Genomic DNA, 24,081 nt, shown 5'->3' with positions numbered 1-24,081 from the left:
TCCTTTGCCCACCCAGTAATAGAACACAAGCCCCAAACTCAAGGGGATAATGGAGTGGAGAGTATGTTACAACATTTGTGGGTCACACCAACATCAGAGGGCTTGCAAGCACTTTGGAGGTCAGGATTACAATTCAAAATGCTCTTGACAAATTGGAAAATTCGTTCGAAATCAATAAAATGAAATTAATGAAGACAAGTGCAAAGTACTACACTTAGGAAGGAAAAATCAAATACACAACTATAAAATGGGGAATAACTACTTAGGCAGTAATACTGCAGGAAAGAATCTGGGGGTATAATGGATCACAAACTGAATGAGTCAACAATGTGATGCGGTTGCAAAAAAGGCTAATATCATTCTGGGGTGTACTCAGAGGAGAGTCGTATGTAAAATTAGGGGAGGTAACTGTCCTGCTCTACTGAACACTGGTGAGGTATCAGCTTGAATATTGCATCCAGTTTTGGTCGCCACCCCTTTAAGAAAGATGTGGAGAGGATCCAGAGGAGAGCAACAAAAATGATAAAAGGCTTAGAAAACCTGACCTATGAGAAAAAGTTAAAAAAACTAGACATGTTTAGTCTTTAACAAACAAGATCAAGGGGTGGGGGGAGACCTGATAAGTCTTCAGGTATGTTAAGGGCTGTTAAAGAGGACTGTGATAAATTGATCTCCATGTCCATTGAAGGTAGGACAAGAAGTAATGGTCTTAATCTACAGCAAGGGATATTTAAGTTAGATATTAGGAAAAACTTTCTAACTATATAAAGTTAGTTAAGTTCTGGAATAGGCTTCCAAGGAAGGTTGTTGATACCCTGTCATTGGAGGTTTTTAAGAACAAGTTAGGCAAAAGCTTGTCAGGGATGGTTTAGATATACTTGGTCCTACCTCAGGATGGAGGGACTGGACATGATGACTTCTTGAGTTCCCTTCTAGCCCTGAATTTCTGTGATTCTATGATTATGCCAAAGTTGTTCATTCCAGAGTGCAACACAGACTGCAACTCTGTACAAACTGTATACAAGGATTACTCCATCTACCCCTGAAATTCTGTCACTTTTAGGGTGAAATGCTGCAACTGTTCAATATCAGACAGCAAAATTATACAATGGTTAAGAACAGGAAATAAAAAATATCCTATCCAATGAGAGTATGGGGAAGTGTAAGCAAGCAGAATGTAATTACTCAAGTTAAAATTTGCTAATCATATCAACAGATGGGTTTGGAGAATAGTTAGAAAATGTGGGAGTGGGACATGGAAAAAAGATATAAGTGAAGGTCTAGGTGTCCAGAAATAATAGAGTTTCAGGTTAATGGAGCAATATAGTTATAGTGCTAATAATAAACAGTTCTGTACATATGAGGATGTTAACTGGTATATGGGAAATTACATTAAATTTGCTCATGTTCAATACATTGTTAATGAATTTAGTGCATGTGAAAAACACTATATTTTCAGCCAGGAAAGTGAACAGCTGTATCCACAGAACAAGTACAGGTGTATAATTTCTCATGCTTCCCCAACCTGTATGTCTCCCGTATTCTAGAGGATTGCCTCTAACTTGGAGTGGGGAGTTTAGTCTTTATGCCCAATCTTTCCGCTTGCAGCTGTGGATGTGTTTTTTGTCTACAGTCGCTAGGCTATGGGAACTGGACTGAGACCATAAACCAATTTAACAGATGACAGGATTTTTTAGTCTGGGCTAGACTTGTTCAAGTGACAATATGAAATTGCTCCAGATTTATTTGAGCCGTATCTATAGATACCTAGCACCCCAGTTTCTCGAGTTATCTAGCCCTCAGCTCAAATTTGATAATTTGGTTTTGTTTCTGTTTTGGCCATTTAGACTCCCGTTTGCAGAAATTCAGGTAGTATATTTAACAATCTATAGTTGAACCTAAGTATTTTAATCTTATCCCCAAAGTAAGTTGTTGCTGCATGTTTCCATTTAAACAAGAATAGTTTAAGATTTCTTTTCATGTGGAGAATGCCTTGTGTTTAGGTGAGTGTTCATGGACTGAATCAAGAAGCCAGTCTACCTTGAGTTTATGAAAGAATGCCCATTAGCTGGATGACTCTGGTCTTCCAGTGCTTGTGAAAGGTATTCTGCTGTCCATAGGGGGGAAAAAAAAATTCAGTTGTCTTGCTGATTGGCTCAGTGTTCACTATTCGCTAACACTAAAGACGGTGGATGGGGCTTTTTCTAGTTGGCCAAGTTTTCCACTGGACAGCTGGGTTCTTTTTAGCACTTCAAAATGGCTGTCATTAAACAATAGACAGATGAAGTTTGACAGTGATGCAATACAAATTGGGAAACCTATAAGCAAACTTAAAGAAGTCTCACGTGGAAGCAACAAAAAAGTATGAAGAAAGGATAAGTTCAGTGTACAATGCTAGAAGGAAATGTGTATATGAAGAAAAAAGTAGGGTACATTTTTTCACTATAAAGCTTTCTTGTTAATTTTGTAGATATAGGAACTCTATACTTGTGTATTCCATGTTGTGGATGGAAAATGACATTTTTAACTTATGAAATTGAAAGGGGGAGATTATTTTCCAAACTTTTCTGGTATCAGAGGGATGGGTAGTATTTCACCTGAATAGAATACTTCTAATCTGTTAACTTGCTGTTTCATTCTATGCATAATAGGCCAGATTCTCAGCCCTGCTAAGTCGCCTTTGCGCTGCTATACCAGCATCAAGGGAGCCTTACAACTGCCCTAAGCGAATAGATGAGTATTCTTCAGGTGTGAGGAAATCATGTGTAGCGTACAGCTGGGTATACTGGTGCTTCACCATCCCTGCCAGCAATCCATATTGTGCTGAGAGACCAGAATGTTCATCAGTCCCCACCAACATAATGGCAACTAGAGGGTCATAAGAAACCCGTGTAACTTGTAGCAGTTCTGGGTGCCAACCTTTTTAACTTAGCCTTTTGCATGGTCCTTTCTTAAATTCTATTGGAGGTGGTACTCCTTTTATCCTGTTCTCCTTTTGTTCTAACTTAGGTTCTCTGTGTGTGATTAAGCCATCTTCCAAGTGCCAGCCACTTTTTTTTCTCACCTTTTATGTTCTTTTGTGCTTGCCCCTTGATCACTTTTTACTACCTATTTTTTGTCAGTTTTAAGGAGTAATTAGAGAACAGTGGAGCTCCCACATGGAACATGCTTGGGACCTCTTATTTGCATGTTGTTGGATTGGTTGCCAGATAGTTTTGAAACTAGTGGTTTATTTCCTCATTTTTTTTGGGCAGGCAGGTTAGATTCCTAATTTTTAGCAAACTAGAATTCAACATTTTGTAGGAAAAAATAGGCCTTTTAATTGTCTGCAAAATTCCATGGAAACCTAAGGTAACAAAATAAACATTTATTCCCTTAGTGTGAGTTCTGTTTTCTCCCATACCCTTCAATGATGGGAACACAGAAACTTGGTTTTGACACCAAAAACATTTTTCTTAAATAATTGTTTTCAGGCCCCAGGAATCTTCTCCCCTTTAATAAATATAGGTCTACAGTAATGTAGTAAAATGGAGCAAGAGAGCATTTTTAAACAGTAAATTTTGTTGTGCAAGAAAGTATATGGAAAAAGTCGTATGTGTTTTTGGAAAATAAACTGGTATTAGCAAAAAGAAAAGGAGGACTTGTGGCACCTTAGAGACTAACAAATTTATTTGAGCATAAGCTTTCGTGAGCTACAGCTCGCTTCATCGGATGCATTCAGTGGAAAATACAGTGGGGAGATTTATATACACAGAGAACATGAAACAATGGATGTTACCATACACACTGTAAGGATAGTGCTCACTTAAGATGAGCTAATACCAGCAGGAGAGTGGGGGGCGGGGGGGGGACTTTTTGTAGTGATAATCAAGGTGGGCCATTTCCAGCAGTTGACAAGAACGTCTGAGGAACAGTGGCGGGGGCACGGGGGAGGGATAACTCAGTGGTTTGAGCATTGGCCTGCTAAACCCAGGGTTGTGAGTTCAATACTTGAGGGGGCCATTTAGGGATCTGGGGCAAAAATCGGGAATTGGTCCTGCTTTGAGCAGGGGGTTGGACTAGATGGCCTCCTGAGGTCCCTTCCAACCCTGATATTCTATGATTCTGTGAATAAACATGGGGAAATAGTTTTACTTTGTGTAATGACCCATCCACTCCCAGTCTCTATTCAAGCCTAAATTAATTGTATCCAGTTTGCAAATTAATTCCAATTCAGCAGTTTCTCGTTGGAGTCTGTTTTTGAAGTCTTTTTGTTGTAATATTGCGACTTTTAGGTTTGTAATCGAGTGACCAGAGAGATTGAAGTGGTATTAGGGAGACCAAACATCCTAAAAATCTGTCTCCAATCATTTGGAAATGCAAATGCTTACCTCCTGAACATATTGCTCAGAAGCTATAGGACTATATGGGGAGAAGTATAAGAATTATTCAAGGAATAAGTAGTATTAATGGTCCCATTTTGCAGGAGAAAACTACTTATCTGCTCTGGAAAATAAGGTCTAGGTGTTTTTCATCAGATTACCTGAACAGAGACCCAGAAAGCTAAGGAGATACTTTGCAAATTTTGCTATATTCAAAAGACTGCATTTCAATTACTGTGGCTGCTAGTTGGGTCAAGAATTACAATTACTGTAATTAACAAGTTGCCAGATCTGAACCTGTCAGGCAGAGAGATCTTTCCCAAGAACATTTAGTGTTCAAAGGAAAGAGAAAATGAATTAAGTAGTCATGCACTGTAGAGTCAACTTATGTAAATAGATCAGTGGTTCATGCTGACAGGACTCCGTTGCAGAAGAGCCAGTACAAGAGGGACTATCACTCAGAGGTTTCACAAAAAGAAAGAGTACTTGTGGCACCTTAGAGAATACCACATTTTATTTATTTATTTGTCTCTAAGGTGCCACAAGTCCTCCTTTTATTTTTGCGGATACAGACTAACACGGCTGCTACTTTGAAACCTGTCAGAGGTTTCAGTTTGCTGAATCTTTATTATTTAGCCATAGATGCTAGTCACAAAGATATTTAAGAATCCATGTTCAAAATATTTGATATAGTTGGCTTAATGTTTTTCATTATGAGAAGAAATATCCTTTCGACTTAAGAGCTTTTCTCTTTTAAGTAAAAGACCCTCTGTTTTTAAAAAGAGGCTTCTCAAATGTGGCCTGAACAAGGAATTTGATCGGTCTGAACTAGCGTCATTTGTACAACACATTTAAGGTGGCTTGCCAAGAAATTTCTCAAAATATAACTTTACATCTAGGTGCCACAGTGCTCCAAGCAAAAAGGACATCTGGTAAATTAACAACCAAATGAGCCTGTATTGTGCTGTGTCGTCTCGTCCTCCCCCCCTCCCCCCCCCCCCCGGTAAGATGCTTAGATTTGGGAAGCTGTTTATATTTTATTTCCTATAGGATATAGCATAACTTCAAGTAAACTGCAAAATTGTGCATTCTGTGGAGAAATATAGATTAGTCAGCTGTATGGGCAGTATGTGGGCTTCAGTAGAGCTCTCTGGTGGATATGACAGCACTGATGGGGAACTGACCTTATATAAAAGGGCAGAACTTCAGGACCTGCAGAAGAAGGGGGAAGTGGGCAGATATGTTTTCAGTCATTCACGGGATGAATCTCTTACCTGGTTATTTGGTTATATCTCTAAACTTGTTTATTTTTCTAAATTCTTGCAAGGTCACTTTTCAATATGACAACAAAGAGAGGGATGTGATTCATACAGCCCTGGAAGCTGATTTATTATGTCCATTGAACAAAATACCTCCCATTAACATCTGTCCTGCTGCACTAGTAGTCTAATATATATCACTATTTGTTACAGATGGGCATTTGTTGTATTAAATCTCTTACTGTTCTTGAATTCTGTGCCATTTATATGCAGAACTGATGATGCACAAATCTGCTACGATTCTGAAGATACAGCAGTCTCAAAACCAAAATGTGCTGTACAGTGCACTTTCTATATTCTTTGTCTTGCCATTTCAATGCAGGAAATAATTAAAATTATTCAAGGTGAAAGTTGCAGTGAATTGTATCTGGAAGCAACCTAAGTTTAACATAAACGTATGCAGATTAACATACTGTAGCAGTACAGCATCACTTATTAAATACAGAGTCAGAGACTGTGACACTCTTCAGGGTGCCCAGTACTGTAAGCCACTGTGTTACCCCTCTGCTTCAGTAAAGCTGGAGCTTAAACTGTGTCAGCTCCCTGACACTCCAGCCTCCTTGCCTTGGCAGTAAATTCCTCAAGACTATGCCAGTCTAATACTTGCCTTGCGGGTAACATTCAGTGAACCCGAGATTGCCAGAATTGTGTCTCTGCAGATTCCAATCCCTGTCATTGCAGACTCACAGAAATTACCAAATCCCCCTCTAAACAGACAGTGCACACACCAGTCTGTTAGTGTATCTGAAGATGCACACTATACCTCAATATACAGCACTGAGTTGAAGTTATAATAAAACAAGAATCTTTATTAATAAAGAACATAGATTTTAGTGATATTAAGCAAGAGAAGAAAGTTATGATTACAAACAAAACAAAAATAACAATTTCTAGTCACTAAAGCTTAACTTCAGTAAGATACAATCTTTGCATAAGCAACTTTGTGACTTACATCAAGCGACCAGCCCCTTAGGAAGGAGGATCCACCGTTCTCAGAATCGGTGGGTGCTGAGTCCTTTGTCCCCTATGTGATGCATAACAAAGGAGTCCCCCTTCTTCCCTTTTATATCCCAAAAACCTTTAAAATGTATTCTTTGAAAAGTAAAACCAGACAAAGTTCCTTTTCCCTGTTGCAGAGTAGCAGACGTGTTAATCTGTATCCGCAAAAAGAAAAGGAGTACTTGTGGCACCTTAGAGACTAACAAATTTATTTGAGCATAAGCTTTCGTGAGCTAAAGCTCACTTTGTCGGATGCATCTATAGCTCACGAAAGCTTATGCTCAAATAAATTTGTTAGTCTCTAAGGTGCCACAAGTACTCCTTTTCTTTTTCCCTGTTGCTTGTTCTTGAGGGTGCAGGCACCAAGCCCATTCTTTATCCTCTGCTCAGTTTGCTTTCTTGATCGGCTTGATCACTTTGTTTACCATAGATGCAAATGTACTTTCACTGTCCTTTCTTGTAATCAAGCCATGCTGTTTTGTTACCTGTCTGCTAATTTGATTCATGCATGTAAATCCACATGCTTTTGTCTAGGGCAGACTTAGGGTTGCCAACTTTTTAATTTAAGAAACCTGAATACCCTTGCCCCACCCCCTTCCCCGCCCCTTCCCTGAGGCCCCACCCAGCTGAGGTCCCGCCCCCACTTACTCCACACCCCCCCCGGCGCTTGTTCTCCCCCACCCTCACTCACTCGCTCATTTTCACTGAGGGAGGGGGTGAGGGCTCCGGCTGGGTGTGCAGGCTCTGGGGTGGGGCCTGGGATCAAAGGTTTGGGATGCAGGAGGGGGTGCCGGGCTGGGGCAGGGGGTTGGGGTGCTGAGGGGTTCAGAGTGTGTGTGTGGGGGGGGGGGCTCCAGTCTGGGACAGGAGGTTGGGGTGCAGGAAGGAGTTCGGCGATGGGGCAGGGAGTTGTTGTGTGGGAGCTCCGGGTGGTGCTGACATCAGGTGGCTCCCGGGAAGCGGTGATGTGTCCAGCTGGCTCCTAGGCAGAGGGGCGGCCAGGGGGCACTGTGCACTGCCCCCGCCCACAGGCACTGCCCCCGCAGCTCCGATTGGCTATAGTTCCTGGCCAATGGGAGCTGCGGAGCCGGCACTTGGGCTGGCACCTGAAACTGGGGCAGTGCACTGCGCCCCCTGGCTGTCCCTCTGCCTAGGAGCTGGAGGGACGTGTGGGCCACTTCCCAGGAGCCAGGCACGGAGCCTGTCTGCCTGCTCCACTGATGCTGCGGCCAGCCTGACTCTTAGCAGCTCAGTCAGCTGTGCTGACTGGAGCCGCCAGGGTCCCTTTTCAACTGAGTGTTACAGTTGAAGACCAGATGCCTGGCAGGCTTGTTTATCAGCTGCCTCCACAACATGTTTAAGTACATATTTCCAGTATAGTACATAATTTTTTGTATTCAACCCATACATACATCATGCAATAATATTCATGACCAGTTTACATACATACCTTACATCACTGACTAAATATTCTGACAATACCGCATTGTGTGTGCCCTTTGCTGATTGGCATAAAGAGGTTCTTAGGGTCACAGAGACCTAACAAGAAAGCTCCTCCTATTAAATTTCTGTAACCAGATCAATAAATCACCTGTGTTTATTGATGGTGGCCAAAAATACTTATTTTTTGTTTTGTTTGTGATTTTTTTACCTGGCCCCACTCTTCAATTTTTCATCTCTTCTTTTAGAAATTAATTGACTTAGTTTACCATGGCAAATTCTGAAATAACTGATAAATCTTCGGTGTTGTAAAGTCCTTTCTTTTGAACACTTTTTAAAAAAAAACATGTATTATTGAATATAAAATCCTTGGAATCTAAGAGAGCAGAACTTTTAATAATAATAGTACATCACATTTTTAAAAATGCATAATGAAAAGTTTTGTGAGAAAGTATTTTTCACGCATTCATAACAAATCTTTGCTAATTATACTTTTTAAATCAGGATCACTGTATGGTACAGAGGGCAGTAAATGGGAAGTCAGAAAGGAATATATACCACCACTCTGCAGGCATGGCAGAATCAATAACAAAAGACTAACACAGCATTGTAGCATTTTTTTTAAATATAAGTAATACCTTAATAGAGACGGTCTTGATTTTAAGAATTTAAAAGAAATCCCACAATAAGTTTCTTTATTGCACGCAAAAAAAAAGAACGGGAGATTATTTGCAGAAAAATTATAATTCTAAAGATGATGCAAATGATATTTTTTATAATATTGTAAGTATATTGTCAAGATATGTAGAATTAGTTGTATAGATGGTGCAGTGCACACTCTGATCAGTACTAAATGTGGGGCGCACAAATTATAGGGATTTTTGCTGTAATTTATTTGAAAAATGTAGAGGAGCATCTGTGTGGTTTCTATGGAAACCACGCTGAAACCTAGATACCAGAAACTTTTAGATATCACTCTGCAGGGAATCCAACACTTTGACAGCTTTTGTTTTATGTACTGGGGAGTCAACTACAATTTTACAGTTTATGGCCTGATGACTTAAAAGCTTTGTTTTTTCCACCTAGAATCAGATAATGTGTGTATAAAATGTCTGTGAATAGAGAGAGTATATTTTTATTTAGGTTAAATTAGGCTAGAGAATCCATGTTTGCAATAGTTGCTTGCAAGGAAGAATAAAAAATTGAGACTGAAGATAACATTTTTATGTAAGTGAGCTAAATACTGTTTAATTGGTAAGGAGAACTAGCACAGGTGCGTATGTGCAAAATATGAATGCTAGCAATAGAGTCCTGTATTTCAGGACAGATGATTTTATGGGCACTGTTGGTAGTAGAAGGAAGAAGGAAAAGAGAGTATTAATAAAATCTGTTTGAATGTATTCTCTCATTCAGCATAAAGAAAGTGCACGTAAATAAGAAAAACATGTTTTCTATTTTACTCCAGTGGTAAGAATTATTCTTAAAAGGTGCCAAGACTTTTTTTTTTTTACAGAAACAATATCCATATCATATTTATGTAGCATGATGTAAAATTACAGAGAATATACAGGTGGTTAATGCCAAGTAAAACTGAATGGTATTTGTTCTGTGAAAATGAGATTTAAAAAAAAAATTACCATGAAAAAAAATTGTAGAGAAACCTGTTTATATTTACGGTATTGGACACTTGTCCCATTTTAGGTACATTTGGGAATCACAATGGATACTAAACAAAAGCTTCCAAAGGTCAAAATTATCAAAAAGCACTGGATGAAGTTCGTGTATCAATTTAAATTTAAGCTATATAAATTCAAGATATCAGACTAGATATTTGCCACTCCAGAAGGAAGTTTATCTTGAAACGGAATGTGATGATATATTCTGCTTGTTTATATCATTCAACTGAATTTTTGCTACTTTATCTGTCATGGGTATCATATGATTGCTGTCAGTTGACCCAAGCATCTCATAATTATGTGTCTGGAAAAAGCCATGTGAAAGGTAACACTGCTGTTGCTAGATACCATTCCTCTCTGGTTAAGTAAAGAACACTAGAATGTCCTACATAATTCTAGTTCTTTTCTATTCATTTGTACATATATATTTTTTCTTTGTCTCTTTTTAGTTTTCAGAAAAAAGTGATAGAGAGTACTACACACTGGATGACATGTTTGTTTCCAAAGCAGCTAAGGGAGAGCGGAGTGGAGAAGAAGAGGAAAGACACAGAAGAAAAGCAATCTATCAACATCATCAGCTCGTTGCACGTATGGAGAAGTGCCCATATTGCTTTGATAGCCCTGAACTTCCAAAACATCTCATTATTGCAATTGGCATCAAGGTAAGAAAGTAACAATTTGACATGAGCATGCAAAGAAATAAAGGAAGGCAGTTTAGTGCTAGAATTTCCTGAGATTAAAAATAAAACTGCTTCTTTGGCATGATTTATTGATTCACATGTTATTTTCCTGGCCCTTCCAATTAAACAGAAAGGAAGATTCCTCAAGGGTGAGATAAAAAAATATGAATCTGTCTTGCATGATGAAGTTAATTCTCAGAACTTGATCCTCTTCAGATTTGCAGATGACCTTGGTATCTATGGAAAAACCTCAAGGGCACTGCAACAATGATAAGAGCTGAACACATAGATTACAGAAGGTAGATGAATATGCAAAAGACCAAATGGGGGTCAGTGTGAATAGATTAGGGTGACCAGATAGCAAGTGTGAAAACTTGGGATGGGGGAAGGAGTGGGAATAGGTTGCATATGCAAGATAAAGCCCCTAATATTGGGGCAGTCCCAATAACATCAGGACTTTTGGTCACCCTAGAATATATAAGAAGAAAAAAGTTTACTTTGGGTAGGAAGGAATTAGAAGCAGTTAAGGAGTAGAGTATAATTCAGAAAGACAAAACAAGGTTGAGTGGAAACCATTCAGAAGACAAAATAGTATCATGATAATTACCCTTCAATTAAATTAGCCCCTAATCTTGTTTAGAAGCTGAAGAGAGCATATTGGGGTGTAAATTACACCTTCTCTTTTGTCCCAGTAGGGATTCACATTTAGGGGCTGATGGGCAGTGTTGTTGTTAACTCTTGGTGTTTCTGTTGGGAGGAAGAATAGCTTTAATCCTTGATAGGGGTTCTGTACAAGCTCCTTAGGCAGAGGCTGCCTGTGTGTTAATCCATACATCTCTGTCTTTGCCACCAGAGAGGAGATTACAGACTCTCCATCACTGCCACTTTGCCTTCTCCTCCATGCATGCATCTATATCAGACTTCCTAATACTGGGGCAGAAACCTTGACTGAATATAACCCTTTGTTTCCGGTATGGTTCAAACTATAACACACAGAACAAAGCGTGAACATTTGCCAAGAAGATAGGATACAGGTGCCAAAAAAACAAAAAAGTGAATTACACAAAGATGGCATTGTATGGAGAAACATGAAAATAAATAGATAAAGGACTAAATCTACAAGGAGTGTAAAAAAGCACGGATGGTCTATGAGATTCATACTTTCTGGGGCCAGAAGGGACTGTTGTGATCATCTAGTCTGACCTGTATAACACAGGCCATAGAACTTCCCCAAAATAATTCCTTTTGAACTACAGCATATCTTTATTTTTTTTTTTTAATGTTGATTTAAGAATTGCTCGTGAGGGAGAATCCAGCACAACCCCTGGTAAATTGTTCCTGATTAATTACCCTCACTGTTGTATGCAGTGTAGTTGTAGCTGTGTCAGTCCCAGGATATTAGAGAGACAAGGTGGGTGAGGTAATATCTTTTACTGGACTTTCCAGCTCTTCATTCTGCAATACGGCCAATGGGCTCTTCAGTCTACCAGACCAAGGTATAACACAATCTAATCGCTGGAAGCTGAAGCTAGACAAATTCCAATAAAATATATTACCTCACCAACCTTGTCTCTCTAATACCCTCCCTGTTAAAATTTTAGACCTTATTTCCAGTCTCAATTTGTCTAGCTTCAACTTCCAGCCATTGTATCATGTTATACCTTTGTCTGGTAGATTGAAGGGCCCATTGGCTGTATTGCAGAAAGAAGAGATGGAATCTGAACTAAACTTTTGCTGAAATGGAGACCCATGAGAGAATGAGTATTAAGGACCAGCACTAAAGATGTTAGAGAGATTAGAAGCTAGTCCAGTATCTGCTTGGCTACATCTAGGACAGGTTGAATTAACCACCATTACCATCTTTAAAAATAGATATTCTCTATTTTCAAAGCTCAGTGTCAAAGCTACAGTTTTTCTGAATTTGGAAATTTGAGCGAAGTGCCTTTTAGACTCCATTAAGGCTACTCAGTCAACTGAAGGGATCACTTCTCAAGAAGCTGAACTCATTTGTCCCAACACTTTTAATTCTGCTGGCCCAGAAAGCAAAGGATGCTAATGAATGCATAGATTCCACCAGAGTTATGAGCATTTGCATCCTTTATCCTCCCCCTCCCACCACCACACGCACAACCTGTAGTGTGAGTATAGATCCAAAGACAGCTATAACTGCTGTTCAGAAGGCTACAGTTAGATTACTTTACAGCTACACAGCGTAGATTGAATCAGGTTAGCATGAAATTGCAGTTTTGATTAAATGCATCTATGTTTAGCATTACCAGTATATGGTATAACATATTGGCTGGCATCTTTTTTATGAGAACTGACGCTGTATTTAGGAGAAGGGCCTTGGAATGTACAATGAAAGATGTTGCAATACCATGTTTTGTAAGGTATAATCATCACACAAAATCACTTGTATCACATATTGATTGTAGAGAAATGCTAGTCTCTCCATAGATGAGGCTGAAGAGTTTTTATTGTAAACTTTATTATGATCTTTACTCAGGGGTGAAAGTAACTTAAGGGACATACTGGTATGCAGGGCGGCTCAACCAGAAGTGGCAGGGCTGGGTTCAGACTCCCCCAGCCAGCCCTTCAGCGCAGCCCAGCGGTGATTTAAAGGGCACGGGGCTCCTAGCCACTGCTGCCGGTGCTACCCCAGGGCTGCGGCCCTTTAAATCAGTGCTGGAGCCCCGGGGCTCCTGCTGGCTGCTGCTACCCCAGGACTCCACCAGTGATTTAAAGGGACGAAGCCCTGGGCCCTTTAAATTGCCGCCAGATCCCTGGGGAAGCTGCCCCCTGCTGGTACAGTTGGCTGTGTACCTGCTCTTACCAGTGCGCCAGACCAGACAGTACCGGCTTACTTTCACCTCTGTCTTTACTCCCATTTTAACATCATCAGAATGAAACCAATCACACTAAAATTTCACAAGTGCAACTTGTGCTGAAATAGAGCAATTAGGTAAAGTTTGAGCTAAATTAAATACTTATTTTAGCTGTATCCATTCAAAGCCCTTGGTAAATGTACATGTGATGGGTTGGACATCCCCCGCCCCGGGAAGCCACCTGATGTACTGGGGTTTCACTGAGCCTGCCTGCTCCACTAGCCTGCGCGCCCTCTCCCTGGTTTGCTGCATCAGGCTCTCCAGCCTCTGGAAGCACACACACACAGGCAGGGACGCACCAGCTGTAGAATCTCACAGAGTCTGCAAGCAGCTCTCTATGGGAAGATTCAGCTAGGAAATTGCCCTGCACTCAAGTGCACACCTCCTTTGGGGAGTAAACCCAAGTCTGCACAGCACAAGCTCATGAAAATTTACCCTGTCCCTCAATGTGGAGAGAGAGAGATGAACAGCTCCCCCCCCCCCATGAATGACACAAACTGGATTATGTTATAAACAACAAATAAGTTTATTATCTATAAAAGGTAAATTTTAAGTGATTATAAGGGATAGCAAACAGAACAAAGCAGATAACCAAGCAAATAAAACAGAATATGCATACTAAGCTTAAGATCTTAAAGACTGGTTTCAAGAAGTAATTTCTCACCCTAAATCTTGCTTTTGGGGCAGGTTGCAGAAATTCTTGAAGTTTAGCTACCCTGCTTGCAGCTTAAATCTTCAGGCATCTTATTCACAGACTAGATCCCTTTTCCAGCCTGGGTTCAGTACTCCTCCCCCTTTCCCTTTGTCCTTGTTCCTTAAGTGTTTCCAGCAGTCACCCTGGGTGGGGATTCAGTGAAGAGTGAACCCAGATCAACTTACTCCCCAGCCTTAAATAAGATTTACATAAGGCAGGAATCTTTTGTTTCCCACTCTTGACCTCTCCCTCCTTTTAGTGAAAAATTACTAGAAGTTCAAGATGGTGTTTAGTACCAGGTGACATGACCACATGACCTAGTAGTGTCACAGCTACGTCCCAGGACACCTCTCAGGAAGGAGAGAGATTAGTATCGTCAAAGTCTTATTGTTTCTTCCTAGTGGCCCATCAAGGCTGATGGCCTATTGTCATGTGGGTGTTTGCCAAGTACACAACCAGTTGTAATTGTTACATAGTCAATATTCCTGACTTTAGATTCAGAAATGATACATGCATACAAATTGGATAGTCACATTCAGTAAATATAACCTTTCCAATGATACCTTACAAGACCCATCTTGCTTAAAATATATTTGTTATGCCATATCCATATCCTAAGCATATTTCTATAAAGAATATGGAGCGTAACATCATGGTACCCAGTGTATTAATAGAAATAAAAATATCCATACCTTGATGACTGAACTGTTGTCTAAATTACAATCTCCTCATCAAAATAGAAAGTTCTACCCCTGTACCTTCAAACCTGGGGGGAAAAGCCTAAAAGAGTAGCTAAGCTTTGCTGACCTGAAGCTTAGACAAACTATGTAAATAGATTGGATTTAAGATGGCAGCAACCACAAGCCATGAATTTTGGTCTGTACCAGAATTTCCTTCATCAAAAATTCATATCAGTATCTTCATATTTCAAGCCGCAAAGGAAATGCATCAGATGCAAAGAGTAGAAAGCAAGCAGGGAATCTGGAAAGTTGTTTGGGCAAACGTAATTGTGAATTCCCTTGCTTGTGTGTGTAGTTTCTAAAGTGTAACTTGACATTTATTGTCCAAGCTTTCCATTTTTAGTATTTTCTGAGAATTATATAAATAAATGCTCTTTTCCCCCTCTTAAGTAACTGATAAATGCTTACAACCTTAAGGCTAGAGTAACAAAGCTTTTTAAAAAAAACAAAACAAAAAAACCTTGCAATAAATATCTAGATATTTGGAAATCTCTGTTTCTGAGAGGTTTGACATGGGGTTTCAAATTCAGAAATACTTCATGCAGTAGAGTTAGGAGATAGTCCTACTCTGAAAATATGTGGGTATTTGATATGCTGAAATCAAATTCTGCCTTCCCATTCATGTATGTGAGGGCAGGATAGGCTAGCCCAGTGTTTAAGTCTATGACATGTAATAAAATTGCATTTGCAATTGTAATGAAATCAAGAATAAAATTGAATCTGATCATTCAATCATTGGTTATGAAGTAAATAGAGACCATTTATTTATTTATTTGGGGTTAAAAACACACTCCCTCCCCAAATTTGTATGCAACCTTCATCCACTCATAAATTTTTAAATTTAGGTGAAACCCAGTTTCCAATCCATATGCTTTACAGAGCCATTTCGAACATGCTATGAAATCTGCATTCACATGTTCAGAGGATTGGTAGTGAGAGCTTCCTGATCCTGATTAACAGATGGAACCTGACTCCATCCTTGCAAATTCTGTGTGTCATATGTTAAGGATGTCCTGCCTTGCAGACCTGGCACAAGGCCTGATTTCTCTTTGGGCAAAACATGTTAAGACTGTTGATCCCTGAGATAGGAGGAGTGCCTACCTCCTTCTGCCCAAACACAATCAATTATCCGTGGGGCTGTCCTGTCCAGGCTCCCTTTATTTCATAGAATTGTGGGATTAAATCCCCAAACCCCGTACTCTCCTTTGGCTATGTCTACGCTACGAAATTAGGTCAAATTTATAGAAGTCAGTTTTGTAGAAAGCATTTTTATACAGTCGATTGTGTCCCCACACAAATGCTCTGAGTGCATTTAGTCGGCATTTAGTCGACGGAGTGCATCCACAGTACCGAGGCAACTGTCGACTTCCGGAGCGTTGCACTGTGGGTAGCTATCCCACAGTTCCCGCAGTCTCCGCCACCCATTTGAAATCTGGGTGGAAATCCCAGTGCCTGATGGAGCAAAAACATTCTCGTGGGTGGTTTTGGGTACATATCGTCAGGCACCCCCTTCCCTCCCTCCGTCCGTGAAAGCAACAGCAGACAATCGTTTCGCGCCTTTTTTCCTGGGTTACCTGTTCAGACACCGTACCACGGCAAGCATGGAGCCTGCTCAGGTAACCGTCACCGTATGTTTCCTGGGTGCTGGCAGACGCGGTACTGCATTGCTACACAGCAGTAGCTCATTGCCTTTTGGCAGCAGACAGTGCAGTATGACTGGTAGCCATCGTCGCCGTACTCCAGGGTGTTCTTTTAGCCCACCTCAGTGAGGTCGGTCAGGGGCGCCTGGGCAAATGTGGGAGTGACTCAGCCAGGTCATTTCCCTTTTAAGCTTCGTCTCGTGGCGATTCAGTCCTGCCGGCAGTCCTACTGCACCATCTTCTGCCGAGCACCCAGGAGATGACAATCGCCAGCAGTCGTACTGCACTGTCTGCTGCCAGCAAGATGTATAAAGATAGAGGAAGTGGATCAAAACAAAAAATAGACCAGATTTGTTTTGTATTCATTTTCTCCTCCCTTTCTCCCTCTCTCCCTCCGTGAAATCAATGGCCTGCTAAACCCAGGGTTTTGAGTTCTATCCTTGAGGGAGCCACTCTTTCTCCTTGACACAAAGCCACCCCCTTTGTTGATTTTAATTCCCTGTAAGCCAACTCTGTAAGCCATGTTGTCAGTCGCCCCTCCCTCCGTCAGAGCAACGGCAGACAATCGTTTTGCGCCTTTTTTCAGCACAGACGCCATAGCACTGGGAACATGGAGCCTGCTCAGATCACCGCGGCAATTATGAGCACTATAAACACCGCACGTATTATCCAGCAGGATATGCAGAACCATAACCTGCAAGAAAAGCAAAACCTGGCGAGGAGGAGGCGACTGCAGCACGGAGACGAGAGTGATGAGGACATGGACATAGACTTCTCACAGAGTACGGGCCCCTGCAGTGTGCACATCATGGTGTCAGTTGGGCAGTTTCATGGCTTGGAACACCGATTCTGGGCCCGGGAAACAAGCACAGAGTGGTGGGACTGCGTAGTGTTGCAGGTCTGGGACGATTCCCAGTGGCTGCGAAACTTTTGCATGCGTAAGGGCACTTTCATGGAACTTTGTGACTTGCTTTCCCCTGCCCTGAAGCACAAGAATACCAAGATGAGAGCAGCCCTCACAGTTCACAAGCGAGTGGTGATAGCCCTGTTGAAGCTTGCAACGCCAGACAGCTACCGGTCAGTCGGTAATCAATTTGGAGTGGGCACATCTACTGTAGGGGTTGCTGTGATGCAAGTAGCCAACACAATCATTGAGCTGCTGCTATCAAAGGTAGTGACTCTGGGAAATGTGCTGGTCATAGTGGATGGCTTTGCTGCAATGGGAGTCCTTAACTGTGGTGGGGCTATAGATGGAACCCATATCCCTATTTTGGCACCGGAGCACCAAGGCAGCGAGTACATAAACCGCAAGGGGTACTTTTCGATAGTGCTGCAAGCACTGGTGGATCACAAGGGATCTTTCACCAACATCAACGTGGGATGGCCGGGAAAGGTACATGACGCTCGCATCTTCAGGAACTCTGGTCTGTTTCAACAGCTGCAGCAAGGGACTTACTTTCCAGACCAGAAAATAACCATTGGGGATGTTGAAATGCCTATAGTTATCCTTGGGAACCCAGCCTACCCCTTAATGCCATGGCTCATGAAGCTGTACACAGGCAGCCTGGACAGTACTCAGGAGCTGTTCAACTATAGGCTGAGCAAGTGCAGAATGGTGGTAGAATGTGCATTTGGATGTTTAAAGGCGCGCTGGCACAGTTCACTGACTCGGTTAGACCTCAGTGAAATCAATATTCCCACTGTTGTTACTGCTTGCTGTGTGCTCCACAATATCTGTGAGAGTAAGGGGGAGACTATAGGGCGGGGTGGGAGGTTGAGGCAAATCGCCTGGCCGCTGATTATACACAGCCAGACACCAGGGCGGTTAGAAGAGCACAGGAGGGTGCGGTGCGCATCAGAGAAGCTTTGAAAACCAGTTTCAGGAATGGCCAGGCTATGGTGTGAAAGTTCTGTTTGTTTCTCCTTAATGGAACCCCTCCCCTCCCGCCCCGCCCCGCCCCCGGTTTCACTCTGCTTTACTGTAAGCTAAGCACCCTCCCCTCCCCCCTGCGATCACCGCTTGCAGAGGCAATAAAGTCATTGTAGCTTCACATTCATGCATTCTTTATTTATTCATCACACAAATAGGGGGATAACTACCAAGGTAGCCCGGGAGGGATCGTGGAGGAGGAAAGCACCGGGTGGGGTGGCGGAGGAGAAAGGACAAGGCCACACAGCACTTTAAAAGTTTAAAACTTTAAAATTTATTGAATGCCAGCCTTCTGTTTCTTGGGCAATCCTCTGGGGTGGAGTGGCTGGGTGGCCAGAGGCCCCCCCACCTCGTTCTTGGGCGTCTGCGTGAGGAGGCTATGGAACTTGGGGAGGAGGGCAGTTGGTTACACAGGGGCTGTCGCGGCGGTCTGTGCTCCTGCTGCCTTTCTTGCAGCTCAACCATAGGCTGGAGCATATGAGTTTGATCCTCCAGCAGCCTGAGCATTGACTCCTGCTTTCTTTCAGCAAGCTGACGCCACCTACCATCTTCAGCCTGCCACCTCTCCTCATGGTCATAGTGTGTTTTCCTGCACTCTGAGATTCTCTGCCTCCACGTATTTTGCTGTGCTCTGTCAGTGTGGGAGGGCAGCATGAGGTCAGAGAACATTTCATCGCAAGTGCATTTTTTTCGCCTTCTAATCTTCGCTAGCCTCTGGGAAGGAGAAACATATGCAGCTGGTGGAGGGGAAAAAAAGGAAGAGGTAGTTTAAAAAGACACATTTTATAGAACACTGGGTAGGACTCTTTCATGGTAAACCTTGCTGTTAACATGACATAGCACATGTGCTTTCATTACAAGGTTGCATTTTGCCTCTTATTGAGGATATGCCGGTTTGGTGTGAGAGATCACTCACGTAGGGCCAGACAGCAGAATTTGGCTTGCAGGCAGCCATGGTAAGCCACAGTCTTTTGGCTTCTTTAACCTTCCTAACATGTGGGAATGGTTTCAAACAGCAGCGCCCTCATTTCCCATACGAAGTAGCCATTGGGTTGGCATTTAAAAATGGGTTGGCAATTTAAAAGGAGGGGCTGTGGTTTCTGGTTTTATGTGTAGCAGAAACCCAACTAACCCCCCCCCACACACACCCCCAATTCTGTGAGATGATGGCTTCACCCCTCCCCCCACTGCATGGCTAACAGCGGGGAAGATTTCTGTTCAGCCACAGGCAAACAGCCCAGCAGGAACAGGCACCTCTGACTGTCTGCTTACTAAAACCACCCTATTTCAACCAGCTGACCATGAATGATATCACTCTCAGAGAGAGAAAAACGGATGTTTTTTGAATGCCAGCAAACACCGGGACCATAAGCTGCAATGCTTTGTTCTGCAATGATTCCCGACTACGTGCTACTGGCCTGGCGTGGTAAAGTATCCTACCATGGAGGACGGAATAAGGCTGCCCTCCCCAGAAATCTTTTGCAAAGGCTTTGGGAGTACATCCAGGAGAGCCTTATGGAGATGTCCCTGGAGGATTTCCGCTCCATCCCCAGACACGTTAACAGACTTTTCCAGTAGCTGTACTGGCCGCGAATGCCAGGGCAAATTAATCATTAAACACGCTTGCTTTTAAACCATGTATAATATTTACAAAGGTACACTCACCAGAGGTCCCTTCTCCGCCTTCAGGGTCCGGGAGCCCACCTTGGGTGGATCCAGGTCCAGGGTGATAAACAGATCCTGGCTGTTGGAGAAACCGGTTTCTTTACTTCCTTGCTGTGAGCTATCTACAACCTCCTCCTCATCTTCCTCGTCCCCAAAACCAGCTTCCGTGTTGCCTCCCACTACTTGGATGGAGTCAAAACGCAGGGTTGGGGTAGTGGTGACTGCACCCCCTAGAATGGCATGCAGCTCATCATAGAAGCGGCAGGTCTGGGGCTCTGAACCGGAGCGGCCATTTGCCTCACTGTTTTTTTGGTAGGCTTGCCTGAGCTCCTTAATTTTCACGCGGCACTGCTGCGGGTCCCTATTATGGCCTCTGTCCCTCATGCCATTGGAGATTTTTTTTCAAATATTTTGGCATTTCGTCTTTTCGAACGGACTTCTGCCAGCACGGATTCATCTTCCCATACAGCGATCAGATCCCCTACCTCCTGTTCGGTCCATGCTGGAGCTCTTCAGCGATTCTGGGACTGCATGGTCCCCTGTGATGATGAGCTCTGCATGGTGACCTGTGCAGGTGAGCTCGCCACGCTGGCCAAACAGCAAATGAGATTCAGAAGTTCGTGGGCCTTTTCCTGTATACCTGGCCAGTGCATCTGAGTTGACAGCGCTGTCCAGAGTGGTCACAACTGAGCACTCTGGGATAGCTCCTGCAGGCCAATACTGTCGAATTGCGTCCACAGTACCCCAAATTCGACCCGGCAAGGCCAATTTCAGCGCTAATCCCCTCGTCGGGGGTGGAGTAAAGAAATCTATTTTAAGAGCCCTTTAAATCGGAAAAAAGGACTTCGTTGTGTGGACGGGTGCAGGTTTAAATTGAGATAAAGCTGCTAAATTCGACCTAAACTCGTAGTGTAGACCAGGCCTTTGAAATCTGGCACAAATAATAACGAAATACTAATGATTTTACATTATTTAAGGAGCTATACTTCAGTTCAAGTTTTATTCTGAGTATCTGCTTGTTCCTCTTGATATTTATAAATTGTACAAAATTACTAAATATCTGAAACACTTTTAATATAGACTTTGCTTTTTACCATTCCCCCCAAATTCCTCACGCTTTATTTTGAATTTTTTACTTTATTTAAAATTAATAATAATAAATGAAAAAAGTAAAAATACTCTCCTTTTTTTATGTGAGTTTGTAACCAGAGTAGACTGAACAACACGACTTTTATTCTATTTGGGTTAATACTTAGTAGAAATGCTGATACCACATTGTCTTGATACTGCTAGTATTGTTTTAGCAAAGTATATATGATATGCAAAGGGCCCAGTCTAAGTCACTTAGCACCCTCCACTCCTATTGATGATTTTGGGGTTGTGGTGGCTCTGGGCTTTTCAGGATCTGGCCCAAAAGAATCTAAGAACCTCGGTCACCATGTTCATCAGGTTAACTGACTTGCAAGAAGCCTATTGTTTAATTTAAATCGGTTTAAATATGATTTTCTTGCTTTAAACATTTGTTGGAAGAGGACAACTGCCTTTATTAGATTAAATTTTAGTAAAATCCAATGTTCCTCATCTTTAGCTGGATTAAAATGTTTTTTGACATTGGAAATAAATTAGTATTTTTGTGATTGGGAGTGAAAATGTTTCTTTGTGTAGGTATTCTTATCCTTGCCGAACTATCGGTCCCTTACTGAAGGCCACTGCGTGATAGCCCCTTTGCAACACTACACTGCTGCCACTCTTCTGGATGAAGACATCTGGGAAGAAATCCAGGTCAGCAAAGCACTGCTATTTATTACATCTGTGTAGATAGCTCATTTTCTAGCTACTTTTTAATATTTTGATTAATATAGTAATATACTTATTGTAAGTGACTGTTGCTTCCGATCCACAGCCCCTGGGGGGCTTTTGAGGTTGCCTGGGTTTTCTCTGCTTTCCATTCCAAGGTTTGAGCTGGTTCTGGCTGTGGACAGAACTATTTCACTTCAGGGACACTCCCCTGCCCCCTTGTATGGAATTCCATCCTTGCTAAATACACCAGAGTTCGCTAGTTGTCCTCAAGAGATAGTGTAAGGGATAACATTTTCAAAAGCATCAAAGTGACTTAAGCAGTTAAGTCTCATTGAAAGTCAGTGAGACGTAAGTGCTTCTGAAAATTTTACTCATGGTCTTTCTATTTGAGTTAATTAATCTGTTTGATCTTTTTGTCCTCCCTCTTTCACATGATATCTTGAGTTATTTTTACTTTGCCCTTCCTTCAGCTTCTACTTTTTTGTTCATTGGGCTCAGTTTTACGTTAGTTGCCCTTTTAAATCTTTGAATAACGCTCACATACTGGTACAATGATGAGCTGTACACAAATTTTTAAAAAATGTGCGGTATCAGATGTCATGTTACCAGTTTTTGTGACCAAAATATCTTGTCTTAATGTTACTTTAATAAGTGCCCAGTTATGATATATATTGTAATATATGGTTGTGCCAGTTTTTCAGATTCTTATATTCACTGCTGGTATTTTTATAGGTAACTTGGGCATTAATTCTGTCAAGAGCTGGAAAGCCAAGTGGTTCACCAGTTTGCCAATCCTGGTTAATAGGATTTCACATTCAATGTGTTTCTCATTATCTTATTCCTTTGATCTAGCTTGTTGTAGGCCTAGTTTCTGATATTTCTTCAAAACATTATACATATTTATAGTCCTGATGAATCTTGTCCAGGAAGTTTTTCAGTCAAAGGCACCTGGCCAGCAAATATGGGAAAGATCAAGACTTCAGAAGAGAGTGACTGACCTAGTCATTTCTTCACTCTGACTTCAATGGTCAAAGGTGCCCAAAAAAGGAAAATATCATATTTTTCAATATTCCCTCTAATTTTTTACATCCGTGTGCAGAATAAATTTTGCTATGTGTATCAATATGGAGGTGATGTGTGGCAGGGGTGGAGCCGGGGGGTTCGGAGTGTGGGAGGGGGCTCAGGGCTGGGGCAGAGGGTTAGGGTGTAGGGGGTGACGGCTCTGGCTGGGGGTGCAGGCTCTGGGGTGGGGCCAGGGATGAGGGGTTTGGGGTGTAGGAGGGGGCTCAGGGCTGGGGCAGAGGGTTGAGGTGCAGGGATGTGGGAGGGGGCTCCAGCTGGCGGAGTGGGCTCTGGGGTGGGGCTGGGAATGAGGGGTTTGGGGTACAGGCTGCCCTGGTGCTGGGGCAGGGCGAGAGTACTCACCCCAGCCCTCTTTCATCGCCACTACCCAGGGCCGGGGTAGAGCGCCTAAACGTGGCAGCTCCGGGACCATGGCCGGGGGACAGGCATCTCTCCCCGGCCGGAGCAGCTCCAGGATTGAGACTAGGGGAGAGGCACCACTCCCTGCCAGGGCAGCTCTGGGGCCGGGGGAGAGGCACCTCTCTCTGCTGCAGGCCTGCATGCCCCCTACTTCTTTCCTCTCCAGTTCAGGCTCTTGTGGCTGCGCGGATTTGTGGCCCTTGATAGCTTGCTGCCTGGCTCTTGCTTTTTCCGTGTTAAAGATCTTTAAAGCCAAGGGTTAAAGCAGACATACCAAATGTAGAAAGAGATTTTATGAAATGTAATGATGTAGCTCAAAGGCCGTCCACTAAGAAATCCATAGCAAACAGCCTTGGAATCTTAACATGCAACTTGTCTCGTAGGAGATTTACTTCAATTCAGGGCAACTTCCATTCAATGGCATGGGTATCCTGTAAAACAGACATCCCATACCTGAATGACAGGTGGAATTTTAAGGCCCAAGAACTAAAGGACAAAAGACTGTGAAGAAAAAAGTGACTTAAAGGTGTAGGAGTGTGACAGCTGTGTTTTTCAACATAGTAGCAAATCATCTAATGAAAGCCCACTGGAAGTAGGCACAGCAGAAGCGGTTGCTATTTATTGTATATTGTTTGTATTATCATAGCACCCAAATGTCCTAATCAGGATGGGATTCTATTGTACAGTAACTGCTCACTTAATGTCCTAGTTACGTTCTTGAAAAAATGCACCTTTAAGCAAAACGATGTTAAGTGAATCCAATTTCCCCA

General features: G+C 42.3%; 1 protein-coding gene across 1 annotated transcript in view; it reads left to right on the top strand.

Moving 5' to 3' along the window:
• CWF19L2 (CWF19 like cell cycle control factor 2) overlaps positions 1 to 24,081 on the top strand; it is a 167,378-nt gene that overhangs the window by 115,403 nt on the left and 27,894 nt on the right. The window contains exons 13-14 of the mRNA XM_074957402.1: positions 10,245 to 10,457; positions 21,695 to 21,811. Of these exons, the coding sequence (XP_074813503.1) occupies positions 10,245 to 10,457; positions 21,695 to 21,811 (330 nt within the window). The remainder of the gene's footprint in view (positions 1 to 10,244; positions 10,458 to 21,694; positions 21,812 to 24,081) is intronic.

This window comes from Natator depressus, chromosome 1, assembly GCF_965152275.1.
Source record: "Natator depressus isolate rNatDep1 chromosome 1, rNatDep2.hap1, whole genome shotgun sequence".
Taxonomy (NCBI): domain Eukaryota; kingdom Metazoa; phylum Chordata; order Testudines; family Cheloniidae; genus Natator; species Natator depressus.
Note: the sequence above shows the minus strand (reverse complement) of the source record. Positions and strands in the feature narration are given on the sequence as shown.